We start from the raw sequence: 14696 nt of genomic DNA, 5'->3' as shown, positions 1-14696 counted from the left end.
AACAGTAAGAATAAGAAAAAAATGGAAAAATGCATTATTTCTCAGTTTTCAGCCATTATAGTTTTAAAATAATACATGCCTCCATAATTAAAACTCACGTATTGTATATGCCCATATGTCCCGGTTATTACACCGTTAAAATTATGTCCCTATCACAATGTATGGCGACAATATTTTATTTGGAAATAAAGGTGCATTTTTTCCATTTTGCATCTATCACTATTTACAAGTTTAAAATAAAAAAAATATAGAAATATTTCATCTTTACATTGATATTTAAAAAGTTTAGACCCTTAGGTAAATATTTACGTTTTTTTTTTTTTTTTTTATTGTAATGGTTTTTTTTTTTTATACTAAAAATTTTATTAGGGTACTTTTGGGAGGGTGGGAGGTAAACAATAGATTTATAATGTAAATGTGTGTTAATTCTGTTTTTTTTTTTTTTTCAGGTGTAGTATTACTTTTTGGCCACAAGATGGCGGCCATGAGTTTGTTTACATGACGTCACTCTAAGCGTAGCACGCGCTTAGAGTGACACATCGGGAAGGGAACGGCCAGAAAAGGCGCAGCTTCCGAGAGAAGCTGTCGCTTTTTCAGCGGGGGAGAGGAATCAATGATCGGGCTCCGTAGCCCGATACATTGATTCCTTGGCTACCGAATCCGCGGCCGGGAGTGCGCGTGCACGCGCACGATCGGCCGCGGGGGCGCACGGTAGCGCGCATGGTTCCTGGACATAGAAACTATGTCCAGGAACCAAAATAGGTTAAAGTGAACCTCCGGACTAAAAATCTACTCAGCAGAACTGAAAAGGCTTGGTGTTTCTTTAACAGTTTCACAGCACCAGAACTTTGTTTTTCTTACCAAAGCATAATTTTTAGCTGCATTTTTAACTAAGCTCCACCCATCAAAGAAAAAAAGCCCGGGCTTTTTTCCCCTAATGCTGTGCATAGCATGATGGGATTTCCTATGTTGTTGTTCATGTTGCCTAGCAACTGGGAAAGGTGCTCAGGACACAGGACAGTTGGAACTGTGTCTCATGCTCCCTGTCACCTCATTTCAACCAAAAAGATGGCAGCCCCCGTGAATCACAAACATTTGCCTGTTCTTTTAAAACAGGGTGGGTAAGAGATTATATTACCTATCTATTCTAATTAACATAACTAATGTAACTTAATGACAGTGTGTTTGTTTAGGCTGGAGTTCCTCTTTAAAGGAAATAAATAGGGCAGCCTCCATATCCCTCTCACTTCAGTTGTCCTTTAAAGGACTCCTCAAGTGAGAACGATATGCGGCTGCCATATTTATTTCTTTTTAAACCGTGTAGATTGCCTGGCTGCCATGCTCATGCCTCTAATACATTTAGCTTTAGCCCCCAAACAAGCATGCAATCAGATGTTTGAATTGCACACCTGAAACAAGCATTCAACAAATCCAAACACTACTGATACATGGAAGATCAGCAGGACTGCCAGGCAACTGGTATTGTTTAATAGGAGATAAATATGGCTGCCTCCATATCCCTCTCACTTTCGTGTCATTTAATGTTTTTTTGTGACTTTCCAAGATTTAATTGCTGTTGTATATTTGAGGCCCTAAAACAGGGGTGTCAAACTCAAATACAAAAAATTGTACACTGAGACCTAGTCGCAGGCCAACCTTAATGTCTACTGGCCACCTTCCTCCCTTATAAAGTTCCCTGGTGTCTAGTGAACCCCTCCCTCCCCTATACAGTTCCCTGGTGTCTATTGAACCCCTTCCCTCCCCTATACAGTTCCCTGGTGTCTAGTGAACCCCCTCCCTCCCCTATACAGTGCCCTGGTGTCTAGTGAACCCCTTCCCTCCCCTATACAGTTCCCTGGTGTCTATTGAACCCCTTCCCTCCCCTATACAGTTCCCTGGTGTCTAGTGAACCCCCTCCCTCCTCTATACAGTGACCTGATGTCTAGAGAACCCCTCCCTCCCCTATACAGTTCCCTGGTGTCTATTGAACCCCTCCCCTCCCCTATACAGTTCCCTGGTGTCTAGTGAACCCCCTCCCTCCCCTATACAGTGCCCTGGTGTCTAGTGAACCCCCTCCCTCCCCTATACAGTTCCCTGGTGTCTAGTGAACCCCTTCCCTCCCCTATACAGTTCCCTGGTGTCTAGTGAACCCCCTCTCTCCCCTATACAGTTCCCTGGTGTCTAGTGAACCCCCTCCCTCCCCTATACAGTTCCCTGGTGTCTAGTGAACCCCCTCCCTCCCCTATACAGTTCTCTGGTGTCTAGTGATCCTCCCTTCCTTATACAGTTTCCTGGTGTCTAGAGGCCCCCACCCTCCCCTATAAAGTTCCCTAGTGTTTAGTGCTTTTCCCCTACCTACCCATATGGCTTCCCTGGTGTTCTAGGGCTTCAACTCCAATATAGCTTCCCTGGTGGCCTAGAGTGGGCCAAACATAATGCAAAGTTGGGAAAACCAATTGAGGGCTAAATTTAATGGCTCTGGGGCAAAATTTGGCCTGCAGGCCAGAGTTAGACATGTAGTATGCCCTAAAGGCAAGATGGACCCCACACTAAGTAACTGACTGTGCTTTTTATAACACGTCTGTCATAGACTGCTGTTGTGATTTAGACATCTTGTTCTTTGGAGACTTTCCATGTCTTGACTCCTCTTGCTGCAGATGTTCCCTGGCTCAGTAGCCACAGTGTAATAAGCTATAGGCAGTAAAAGTGTACAAATATAATGAGAATGACTCTTTCTCGGCCTGTGCTATGTTGTAGCTTTCCATTCTGTTATATTGATCTTGGTGTTAAACTGCGTCCTCTCAGCTGATATTTCAACTTGCGATGTATTAAAATAATGGGTCTTGCACAGATGGTCACTGGGATGACTGAGCTGGCAGTTTTCCTATATTCTGTTAATAGCTTTCTCTCTAGGCATTTAAATGGCCTTTGCTTAATGTAGCAAGGAACGGTCAGTGACTTTTCCTCTCTTCTTTGTAGATAAACATAAAGATTGCACTGGAGTAACAGTTCAGATAACACCAGAAAGGTAATTGCCACTTTTATTATTCTTACTATTGTATCTTGAATTGCTCATTTGTTTACACCTGGCATGCTTGCAGTTCTGACAGTGAACACATTGGGGGAACTCTTTTGCTGAATGTATTATGTCAGGTGGGCACCCATCCTAGACCTGGGCCTGTTTAAAGTGAAATCCATGTACATTGCTAGCATTTTTGTCAAACACTATATCAGATTTTTTACCTTGGTTTGTTAGTAGGGATAAAAACAACCATCTTTCAATGCCCTAATGCCTATTAGGCAAGGCATTTTGCCAAATACAGTTGCAGCTCTGGCTCTGTGTGTCTCATCACAGAGCACAGAGGGGCGGGGAATGGGCGTAGGTGAGGCAGAGCTGACCCATTAAGAGCTGGGGAAGTGGCGGGCCTAACGCCAGAGGGGGAGTTTTTTCAGTAGTGTCTCTCCTGCAAGACAAGCACCTGCCGACAAGCTGCTTGTCGCTGTTTTCTGGGGGTCACAGTGCGGCGCTTGCCGGGTAAACAAAGGTATGACATAGAGAAGGGAACATGCCTCTGTGTCCCATCCCCCCCCCCCCCCCTGCACTGCCTCAAGTACACTGAGGGCCCTTTCACACTGGCGCGGTGTGGCAAATTGCTGCCCTGCTACCACAGCCTAATGTTTCCCTATTGGGAAGTTCATACTTTGTACGTTGCGGTACATTGCGCCAGAAGTGCCTAGACTAAGGCTAGCGCAGAACTAAGTTACCGTGCGGGACCCGTGGTGATCTGTGTTGGCCAGGAAGTCGTGTTACTCTATGGCGACGCTGGTTTTTTTAAAACCACGTGTTGCGACGTGAAAGCGTATTTGTACAGTACTCTTCCCCATACCCGAAGCAGGAAGTAATCACTTCCTGCTTGGCTGGTGGCCAGACAAGGAACACCATGTACTAACGCGGTGTTCCCTGAAGACCTGTTTTGGCGGGCGCGACACACCGCACCGCTGACGCTGGTTTATAGTGTGAAACTGGTCTTAAAGATTTTAATGTTTGAAGAGTGACGGATGTGTTGTGGAAGGGGATACCAGAGGTGGGGTGAATCACGTAGGATCAAGGAGGTGATTTTAGAAATTGTTTTTATAGATGGAAATAAAATTTGCTTCAGCTCACAGACCCTATCAGACTATATTAATTTACTGCTAACATCACCCTCCCCCTTTATCCAGCACATGAGTCCTCCTACAGCAGGGCAGAATAAACTGGTGGCACCTGTGGCACAATTGATGTTAGACAAGACTCTGCTCTTGCATAGTATTTCCTGGTGAAAAGTGGGAGTTCAGGTAAACAGTTGATATTGGGTAAATATTGTTTACTTTCCTGATCTCCCACATATTGAAAAGCGTATGCACAATGAATACTTGGGAATGCTTTCAAATGTTACTTTATATAACTATGATTAGTTACTAAGATTTTAGTTTTGGGAGTATAATGCCACTTTTAAACAATGGCATTTTTGTGGCAATTGGCTAATTGACATTCATGCTATAGTGCTGCTTTCCAACATAACTAGAAGGTCAGGCAGCTGCATAGTCTTTGGAATAAAAGCTTTTGTCCAATGTACCTACAACGGTTATAACAAGGTAAGTGTCTGCTTATATCTCACATCTCTTGCGCCACTGGTGGTAATGGCCACCCATGTACACCTGATTCTATAAAGACATGCACTGTTATACATTGTAATCTTCCCCCAGCCCCGATGTGCTGCATCTATTCCCACAGGCCAGGGCCCTTATTTCTGCCTCAGGCAGGGATCGCAGTCCTGTACTGCACACGGTGTAAATGCTTCTCTTCACAACAATTGTCTTGCCAGTTAAGTCCATTTAAGCAGATGGATGTAATGTAACAATCTTGGAGTGGTTGAATATTTTGTATTCCAAAGATAGACTGCACTGACAGGCTATGGAAAGCAATGTAATGATATTACTAATACATACGCATACTTTGTTGTTCTCAGGCAACCGTTGATTGCTGGCATTTATCTTCTGATGTCTATGGACACTGTAATCCCTCCGGGTGAAAAGGGTAAGAAATATGTGTTTGTTTAATGGTCAATACGCTGACAGAGGAAGATGGATGCGCACTGCTATGATCTGTACACTGCGAATACATTTAGCATTGCATACATTTTGTATGAATAAAAGTGTGTATTTCTTCAGCTGCCACAGGGAAGGGGTCGCAGTAAAGCTGGCGGAGTCTGGCTATCTTTATTTTCTCTTTTTATTAGCACTTTTGATGATGACATTTTAAACCACTTGTGCAAACACTACAAAATGTTTCCAGCCAAATGAAACAGAAAAATGGTTAATTCTCAAGTGGCTGGTAGTGTTATGGTTAATTTCGGCTCTTCCTTCTCAGTAAGCCAGCACCTATCAGGTAGGAGTTCTTGGGCAAGACGCCATACTGAGTGCTTTCTAGTGGCTGCCTCACAAGCACTTTGAGTCTGACAGGAGAAAAGCGATATACAAATATTGGAATTAATATTAAGCAATTTAAAAAAAATCTGATTTTAGAAGTGGTGCACTTGAACAATGCAATATACTATATTATATATGCATTTTATATTTTACACTTTTAAAAAATATATTAAGGCCTCGTTCACACTATACACACTGCTGTGCGCATTTTGGCAGCGCATATGTTGTGCGAGTGCAAGAACATAGACAGCACTGCTGATCCTCGTTCACACTATACACACTGCTGTGCGCATTTTGGCAGCGCATATGTTGTGCGAGTGCAAGAACATAGACAGCACTGCTGATGTTCAGACTATGTGCATTGCTCAGCAGAGCGATGTGCTATTCACACTGCTGCAAGCATTTTTGGCAAAGCTCAGCGCTGCTGATCCTATTCACTGCAATGAATGAGATCAGCAGCGCATGGCAACGCATGTAGTAGTGCGATTGCACGGCCATTTGCGTTGCCTACTGTGAACGAGCCCTTAGGCACGTCATCTCTATTATGTATAGTAAATTTTGTTACATTGTGTTTATACTAATAATAATCAAGTGACAGTCTGTGCTAGTCTTTGCTTGAGTAATCTGTCTCAAGCTTTTCCCACTACCTCTACAAGATTAATCTGATGCTGAACACCCATAATTATCTCTGCTGAAGTGCTGATAACATCTATAGGCACTGTGTACATTTTTGCTATGCCAGCAAAAGCAGTATGTATGTTGGAGTAGGATCAACATCAGTGATAGAAGCACATTGCATTATTGGTTGGGTTTTGTCATCTTGCACACTTGGGTATGAGTACACTGCCACCTTAAAGAGACACTTAAGTCAGAAAAAATGAGTTTTACTCACCTGGGGCTTCTACCAGCCCCCTGCAGCAGTCCTGTGCCCTCGCAGCCACTCACTAATCCTCTGGTCCCCCGCTGCCAGCTAGTTTCGTTTTTGCCGACAGGCCCGTCAGGACTGGCCACGCGTAGCTTCTTCCGCATTCCCGACTGTAATTAGGGCTATACGCGTTGCCGTATTGCAAACGCATAGATTTGCGACAACGTGTATTTTTGTACGCGTTGCGGCACGCAATAGCGCTAATTACAGTCGGGAATGCGGAACAAGCTACGCGTGGCCAGTCCTGACGGGCCTGTCGGCAAAAACGAAACTAGCTGGCAGCGGGGGACCAGAGGATTAGTGAGTGACTACGAGGGCACAGGACTGCTGCAGGGGGGCTGGTAGAAGCCCCAGGTGAGTAAAACTCTTTTTTTTTTCTGACTTAAGGTTCACTTTAAGTACTCAGTTCATTCTCCCCCTTGATGACTGGTTTTCATCCTCCTTGGTCTATTTTTGATTGTATCATCTGAGGCAATCATAGCTGTCAACATTCCAAGATGCCAGAATTCCTTGTGACAATATTTTATCTCCAGAGACTTTGTGTCCTTGTAGGCTGTGCCTGCTCAATATATGGTGATAAAAACCATATACAGAGGCATATAAGGATGGCAGAAGATGCACAGACCTACTGAAATATTTAGGGAATTTCAATATGACAGGGCTACTATTTTTAGTTCAAGTGCACGTTATTCATTTCTTCATTATAGCGTACAGATTGCATTAAAATGGGCTTTCATATTCTGGCTTTAATTCACAAATCCCGCATGCAGTAATGCAGAATACAGCTGATTTTGCTGAACATTTGTTGAAATGTCAATTCACTAAGGCTGTTACTGCATGGCAAGCTGAAATTATCAACAAGTGAGGTTGTCCGACTTGTGCGATAAATACCTCAATGCATGTCAGTAAATGTCAATTCAACAAGATTTGAGCATGCGGTAAAGTTAAGAGAAATGCCCAGTATTTATCTCCAGCTCTAAACTATTGGAAACTGGCAAATAGCATGCGATAGCATTGACAGACAGCAGAGAGCCAATAGGAAGAGCCTCCCTCTCCTGCTTTTCACCCCATTTGATCCGATGCAGTGGCAGGTGGGACATGACAGTGGCAGAGCAGGAGACCTTCAAAGAGGTTTTTCTGCATCACTTAGATGTGCAGATCTATATAGTGATTCACAGAAGGGTTACCTCTAGTTGCAGGTTAGCACATCGCATGTGATGCAGGAAGCCTTTCCTCTCTAACAAGATATCAAAGGATACAGGAGCGGCTGATGGAGACCAGTCTGCACAGCTTGCTGCAGAAACCTACTTCTCTATTCGCTACATATCTAACAGGGCTTAGTGAACTGAAGCAACATTTTTGGGTAAAATACCAAACTTCTACTGTACCTGTGAAAATCTTTGAGACTTTGGAATAAAAAAAAGGTCTAAAATACCGAATGTGGTATTTTACCGACCTGTTTTTTTTTGTTTTTTTTTATAGAAGCACCATATATTTATAATATGGTTTTAAACAGTAGGATTTTGAATATTTTCCCTTATGTGGTTTTGCTACATGCTTGATTTGGTTTGTTATGGACCTGGGATCTGTCTTGATGAGTCTAGGTAGATATAGGATGTTTAAATAATTTATTAAAAAGGAGAGTTAAAGGGACTCCGACAACCTCTCATGGGTATGCCTTTAAGACTCAGACCATTACTGCAAAGTACTTAAAGATGCATACCGATTTCAATTTAAAAATTGTGGCTGCCATCTTGGCTATGCTATAACGTCCGGGTCATCCCTGTCTTCTTTGTTAAAGAAGTGCATCACTGAATGAAGCAGGAAAAGGGAGTGACACGCATGGCCATTGCAAGAGGCTCCTCCAGAGGGGTCATAGCATGACTTTGGTGGACGTCGTCTGGCTTAAAGGCATGCCCATGAGAGGTGCTCGGAGTCCCTTTAAGGCACCATTCAAATAATAATGTATTAAATGTAGACAAAAGTGTACATGAAGTGATCATCGCCCAGTATGATTGTACCTGATATAAATCAAACATAAGGATTTATACTTACATGGGCTTCCTCCAGCCCCCTCATAGTCCATGGGCTCCCTTGGTATCTGCCCGGTCTCATCCGATCCGCCAAAGTCAGACCCAGTAAAGGTGTATCTGCCCACCTCTGGGATCAATGATTATGATGGGAAGTCCAAATCTGGTAAGAGGTCCATCAATCGTCCCTTCTGAAGTCCAGAACAGCCAAAACTATCCCAGTTAAGACTCGACCCTCAGCGAATATATATCCAATAATTTTTTATTGCATGTCACTTGCGGTAGTTCAAAATGGTCAGATGATTTTTCATTAATTTTTAATAATGTAGACTTGACAGTGCTGACACTGCTATGATAGGAGTGTGAAGAGCTGGAGCTGAAGCAGGGATTGCTGATGCTAGGTGCTTTTTAATGTTATTTCAGTAGCTATTAAGAAATTGAACTGTACCAACAAAATAAGTAAAAAAACACAAAACATTCACACATTTACATGGGCTGATCAGTCTCTGGAGGACTATGTGAAGTTGGGACGGATAGAACAAACCTTGCTGCTCTCTCCTTGCTCTTAGAGATTTTCCAGAACCACATAAAGGTTTGTACAGGTGCACATACAAGTGCAAATGTATATAAAACACATAATAAAAGCGCCCCAGTGAGTGCGATGGATTAAACAGAGCTGTCAGTCCATTGTTTTATTATAGTTGGTTTTCGTATTCTGACATTATAGAGTGACTTGCAGTGTGTTTTAAGGAAATCCGTGGTGTCCCTGGGGAGAAGAACCTGCTCCCCTCTCCGCCTCAGGCTAAGTGTGGCCTAGAAACTCTGCAGGTTCCTCGTTGGTAATTGGTTGAATTATTTCTGTCATGTAAGATGATGGTAAATCACTCATACAGCAGACCAGCGGCGGCCTCAGGATGAGGAATGGGATATGTTTTACAATGTGTAAGACATACAGAAATGCATCTGTTTTCCCCTAATAAAAATAACTGGTGTGTATTTTCTATTCTTTATAAATATATAGTAGTAGTGACACTGGATAATATATGTTACATTTTGTAGTTTGTAGGTTACCATATACAGTACAATCTCATTACAGTAAACGCCAAGGGACCAGGAAAAGTGGTTTACTATATCAGAGGTTTACTATATCAGAAATTGTTCTATACATGGCTCAGCATGCCCTGGTACATTCTCTGCTGCAAAGGAGCAACTCTGTCCTCCCATTGGAGGTACAGTACAAGCACTTGCACATTTTATGGACTACGAGGCTAAGTATACCTTAGGGCTTGCTTCCTGTGAGCGGCTCTGATACCTCTGCGGGTGGGACTTGCAGCACCAGTCTGAAGAGAGCAGCTGACCAAAGGTTTCACACTGACATGTGACGCATGCAACACCCACTTTTTACTATATCTAGAGTCAGCATCCCGTAGAGGAAAAAAAACATGTTACTATAACAGAAGTTTTATTCTATCCGGAGATATAATAACCCAAAAGATGTCGTTTACTATACAGGAGTTTATTATAACAAGATTTTACTGTACCACGTTAATGTGAAATCAGGCGAGTATTCAGTCTCATAAACTATGGCATTAGGCTAGTGATGAACAAGAAATTCTCCTAATATGGTAATCTCCACTGACCAACGGAGGTAGAGTAATCTAGTAAAGCTTCTAGCTGCTGGCTAACTAACCAGTTCCCAGTAATTTCATCATCAGTTCCTGGCTTTGATTCTCTTGGTTTCTTTCTCATTAGAGTTGGGCCGAACCTCCGATTTTAGGTTCGCGAACCGGGTTCGCGAACTTTCGCGGAACGTTCGGTTCGCGTTAAAGTTCGCGAACCGCAATAGACTTCAATGGGGATGCGAACTTTGAAAAAAAAAATAATTATGCTGGCCACAAAAGTGATGGAAAAGATGTTTCAAGGGGTCTAACACCTGGAGGGGGGCATGGCGGAGTGGGATACACGCCAAAAGTCCCCGGGAAAAATCTGGATTTGACGCAAAGCAGCGTTTTAAGGGCAGAAATCACATTGAATGCTAAATGACAGGCCTAAAGTGCTTTAAAACCTCTTGCATGTGTATACATCAATCAGGTAGTGTAATTAAGGTACTGCTTCACACTGACACACCAAACTCACCGTGTAACGCACCGCAAACAGCTGTTTGTACTAGTGACGGCCGTGCTGGACTGGTGCGCACCATGGCGAGAGTGCAGGTTTTGGTGGCTTTACAGCCCATATGGTCGGCCTGGCTGATGTAGCTGAATGACAGAACAGTGACTGTCCAGCTGATCAAATTTGGTCTGACCACAATGAAGCAACGACCTTATTATCTTTTGTGTGCCCCCCGAGACACTCATCTAGGCGCCGGTCATTGCTTCATTGTGATACGCAAGCCCCTTCACCACGGCAAGGTAATGATCACGAAGGGGAATGGGCGCATGTACATGCCTTTTCTTTTGTTGTTGCAGCTGCCCTCAGTGCAGCCAGAAAAATTAGGCAGTCATGTACACGCACCATAAAAATTATTACAGCGGCCGCTGCTAGCAGCGGCCTAAAAAATTCAGCAATCCGCCTGGAGTCCCGGACCCTGTTGGTGGTGGCGGAGAAGGTAGTGAAGCGGCCTGCAGGCAGACATGCTGTGTGGAGGGACTGGGAGCGACTTAGTCTTTTTGGGGCAGGCCAGGCAGCCAGTCACACGGCGTGCAGGCAGAGATGCTGTGTGTGCGGGGACTGACTTAGTCTTGGGGCGGGCAGCAGCCCTCCGGGATCCATGCCTCATTCATTTTGATAAAGGTGAGGTACTTAACACTTTTGTGACTTAGGCGACTTCTCTTCTCTGTGACAATGCCTCCAGCTGCGCTGAAGGTCCTTTCTGAGAGGACGCTTGCGGCAGGGCAGGAGAGAAGTTGGATGGCAAATTGGGACAGCTCTGGCCACAGGTCATGCCTGCGCACCCAGTAGTTCAAGGGTTCCTCATCGCTGTTCACAGCAGTGTCTACATCCACACTTAAGGCCAGGTAGTCGGCTACCTGCCGGTCGAGGCGTTGGTGGAGGGTGGATCCGAAAGGGCTACGGCGAGGCGTTGGACTAAAGAACGTCCGCATGTCCGACATCACCATGAGATCGCTGGAGCGTCCTGTCTTTGACTGCGTGGACACGGGAGGAGGATTAGTGGCAGTGGTACCTTGCTGGCGTTGTGCTGTCACATCACCCTTAAAGGCATTGTAAAGCATAGTTGACAGCTGGTTCTGCATGTGCTGCATCCTTTCCACCTTCCGGTGAGTTGGTAACAGGTCCGCCACTTTGTGCCTGTACCGAGGGTCTAGTAGTGTGGCCACCCAGTACAGCTCATTCCCCTTGAGGTTTTTTATACGGGGGTCCCTCAACAGGCAGGACAGCATAAAAGACGACATCTGCACAAAGTCGGATCCAGTACCCTCCATCTCCTCTTGCTCTTCCTCAGTGACGTCAGGTAAGTCAACCTCCTCCCCCCAGCCGCGAACAATACCACGGGAAGGTTGAGCAGCACAAGCCCCCTGCGACGCCTGCTGCGGTTGTTCTCCTGCCGCTGTCCCCTCCTCCTCCTCCTCCTCCTCCCCTAAAGAAACACCTTGCTCATCATCCTCTGAGTCTGACTCGTCTTCTGCACACGACCTCTCTTCTTCCTCCTCCTCCCCCCTCTGTGCTGCCGCAGGTGTTGAGGAAACAGCTGGGTCTGATGAAAATTGGTCCCATGCCTGTTCCTGCCGTAACGGTTCCTGGTCACGCTCATTCGCAGCTTCATCCGCCACTCTACGCACAGCACGCTCCAAGAAGTACGCGTAGGGAATTAAGTCGCTGATGGTGCCCTCACTGCGGCTCACCAGGTTGGTCACCTCCTCAAACGGCCGCATGAGCCTGCATGCATTTTTCATCAGTGTCCAGTTGTCGGGCCAGAACATCCCCATCTTTCCAGACTGTTTCGTTCTACTCCAGTTGTAGAGGTACTGGGTGACGGCTTTCTTCTGTTCTAGCAGGCGGGAGAACATGAGCAGGGTCGAGTTCCAGCGAGTGGGGCTATCGCAAATGAGGCGTCTCACCGGCATGTTGTTTTTACGCTGAATTTCTGCAAATCGTGCCATGGCTGTGTAAGAGCGCCTCAAATGCCCACAGAACTTCCTGGCCTGCTTCAGGACATCCGCTAAGCCAGGGTACTTTGCCACAAATCTTTGAACCACTAGATTCATGACATGTGCCATGCAGGGTATGTGTGTCAGCTTCCCCATATGCAAAGCGGCAAGCAGATTGCTGCCGTTGTCGCACACCACGTTGCCTATCTCCAGGTGGTGCGGGGTCAGCCACTCATCCACCTGTTTCTTAAGAGCAGCCAGGAGAGCTGCTCCAGTGTGACTCTCCGCTTTGAGACAAGCCATGTCTAAGATGGCGTGACACCGTCTTACCTGGCATGCGGCATAGGCCCTGCGGAGCTGGGGCTGTGTAGCTGGAGAGGAGAACTGCCACTCAGCCAAGGAGGAGGAGGAGGACAGCGAAGAGCATGTAGCAGGAGGAGAGGAGGTGGCAGGAGGCTTGCCTGCAAGCCGTGGAGGTGTCACAATTTGGTCCGCCGCTTTCTGCTTGCCATCGTTCACCACCAGGTTCACCCAATGGGCTGTGTAGGTAATGTAGCGGCCCTGCCCGTGCTTGGCAGACCAGCCATCCGTGGTCAGGTGTACCCTTGACCCAACGCTCTTCGCAAGAGATGACACCACTTGCCTCTCAACTTCACGGTGCAGTTGGGGTATGGCCTTTCTCGAAAAATAAGTGCGGCCTGGCATCTTCCACTGCGGTGTTCCGATGGCCACAAATTTACGGAAGGCCTCAGAGTCCACCAGCCGGTATGGTAACAGCTGGCGAGCTAACAGTTCCGCCACGCCAGCTGTCAGACGCCGGGCAAGGGGGTGACTGGCCAAAAGTGGCTTCTTCCGCTCAAACATTTCCTTCACGGACACCTGACTGCTGCTGTGGGCAGAGGAGCAGGAACCGCTCAAGGGCAGAGGCGGAGTGGAGGAGGGTGCCTGTGAAGGTGCAAGGGAGAAAGCGGCAGAAGCAGATGATGCACCTGAAGGAGGAAGAGGAGAAGGAGGGTGACTTTTCTTTTGTGTGCTGCTGCTGCTTTTGCTCAGGTGGCCATCCCATTGCTGTTTGTGCCTTTTCTCCAGGTGCCTTCGTAAGGCACTTGTCCCTACGTGAGTGTTGGCCTTTCCACGGCTCAATTTTTGTTGGCAGAGCGAACAGATGGCTTTGGTCCGATCTGAGGCACACACATTAAAAAATGTCCACACCGCTGAGCCACCCTGGGATGTGGGCACTATGGGGACCTCAGCAGCTGATGCTGAAGGGCAAGTTGGCTGGCTGTACATAGGTGGCGCTACATGGTGCCGGACTCTGCCACCAGCTGTTTCTGACGAAGAGCTGCCCCAGCTTCTTTCAGCAACTTCTCTCCTCCTACTACTCTCTGACTCCCCCTCTGAACTGTCCCCCTCTTCATCTCCTCTATTGGGAACATACAGAGGATCCCTATTACCGTCATCATCGTAGTCATCCTGCCCAGCTTCGCTTGCCTCAGACAAATCCAAACTTGCACCATCAGTAGGTCCTTCATCCTCCTGACACGTTACATCCATAGTGTTGCCGCGTAACTCAGACATATTAGCTGGTGAAAATTCATCTGGCTGTAACAACAATGGCTGTGCATCAGTGATTTCAACACTAAATAATTCTTGCGAAGTGTCAAATGCAGCGGAAGTGGTGCTAGTAGTAGCGCTGGTGGCTGAGCAAGATGAGGTGTTCTGTGTCGCTAAATACTCAACCACGTCCTGACAATCTTGGGAGGTGATGGGACGTGCCTTCTTCCGAGCACTGTACTGTGGGCCAGGTCCACATGAAATTACATTTACACGACCTCGCGCAGACCTGCCGGGTGGCCTTCCTCTGCCTCTGCCACTACCTCTTCCTCTACCTGTTTTGTCCATATCGGGTATGCACGGAGTGGTATATCACACTGCGTGCACTCACGTAGGTAGGTGGGTTCACTTAACTGCACAGGTATGCGCACTGATGCGGTGGGTTCACTGAACAGTACAGGTATACAGTGGCAGGTTCACTGAACACAACAGGTATGCAGTGGCGGGTTCACTGAACAGGTATACAGTGGCGGGTCCACTGAACAGAACAGGTATACAGTGGCGGGTTCACAGAACAGGTATGCAGTGGCAGGATCACTGAACACAATA

At 46.2% G+C, this 14696-nt stretch overlaps 1 protein-coding gene across 8 annotated transcripts in view; it reads left to right on the top strand.

Annotated features, from left to right (window-relative positions):
- The window catches only part of PAM (peptidylglycine alpha-amidating monooxygenase), a 265286-nt gene that overhangs the window by 134947 nt on the left and 115643 nt on the right, over positions 1–14696 (top strand). For all 8 annotated transcript variants that reach the window (XM_068247473.1, XM_068247472.1, XM_068247471.1 and 5 more), the window contains exons 8-9: positions 2980–3028; positions 5010–5077. In XM_068247473.1, the coding sequence (XP_068103574.1) occupies positions 2980–3028; positions 5010–5077 (117 nt within the window). The remainder of the gene's footprint in view (positions 1–2979; positions 3029–5009; positions 5078–14696) is intronic.

The sequence above is a fragment of the Hyperolius riggenbachi genome, chromosome 1 (genome assembly GCF_040937935.1).
Source record: "Hyperolius riggenbachi isolate aHypRig1 chromosome 1, aHypRig1.pri, whole genome shotgun sequence".
In the NCBI taxonomy this organism is placed as follows: domain Eukaryota; kingdom Metazoa; phylum Chordata; class Amphibia; order Anura; family Hyperoliidae; genus Hyperolius; species Hyperolius riggenbachi.
The sequence above is the reverse complement of the archived record's forward strand: the minus strand, read 5'-3'. Positions and strand labels throughout refer to the sequence as shown.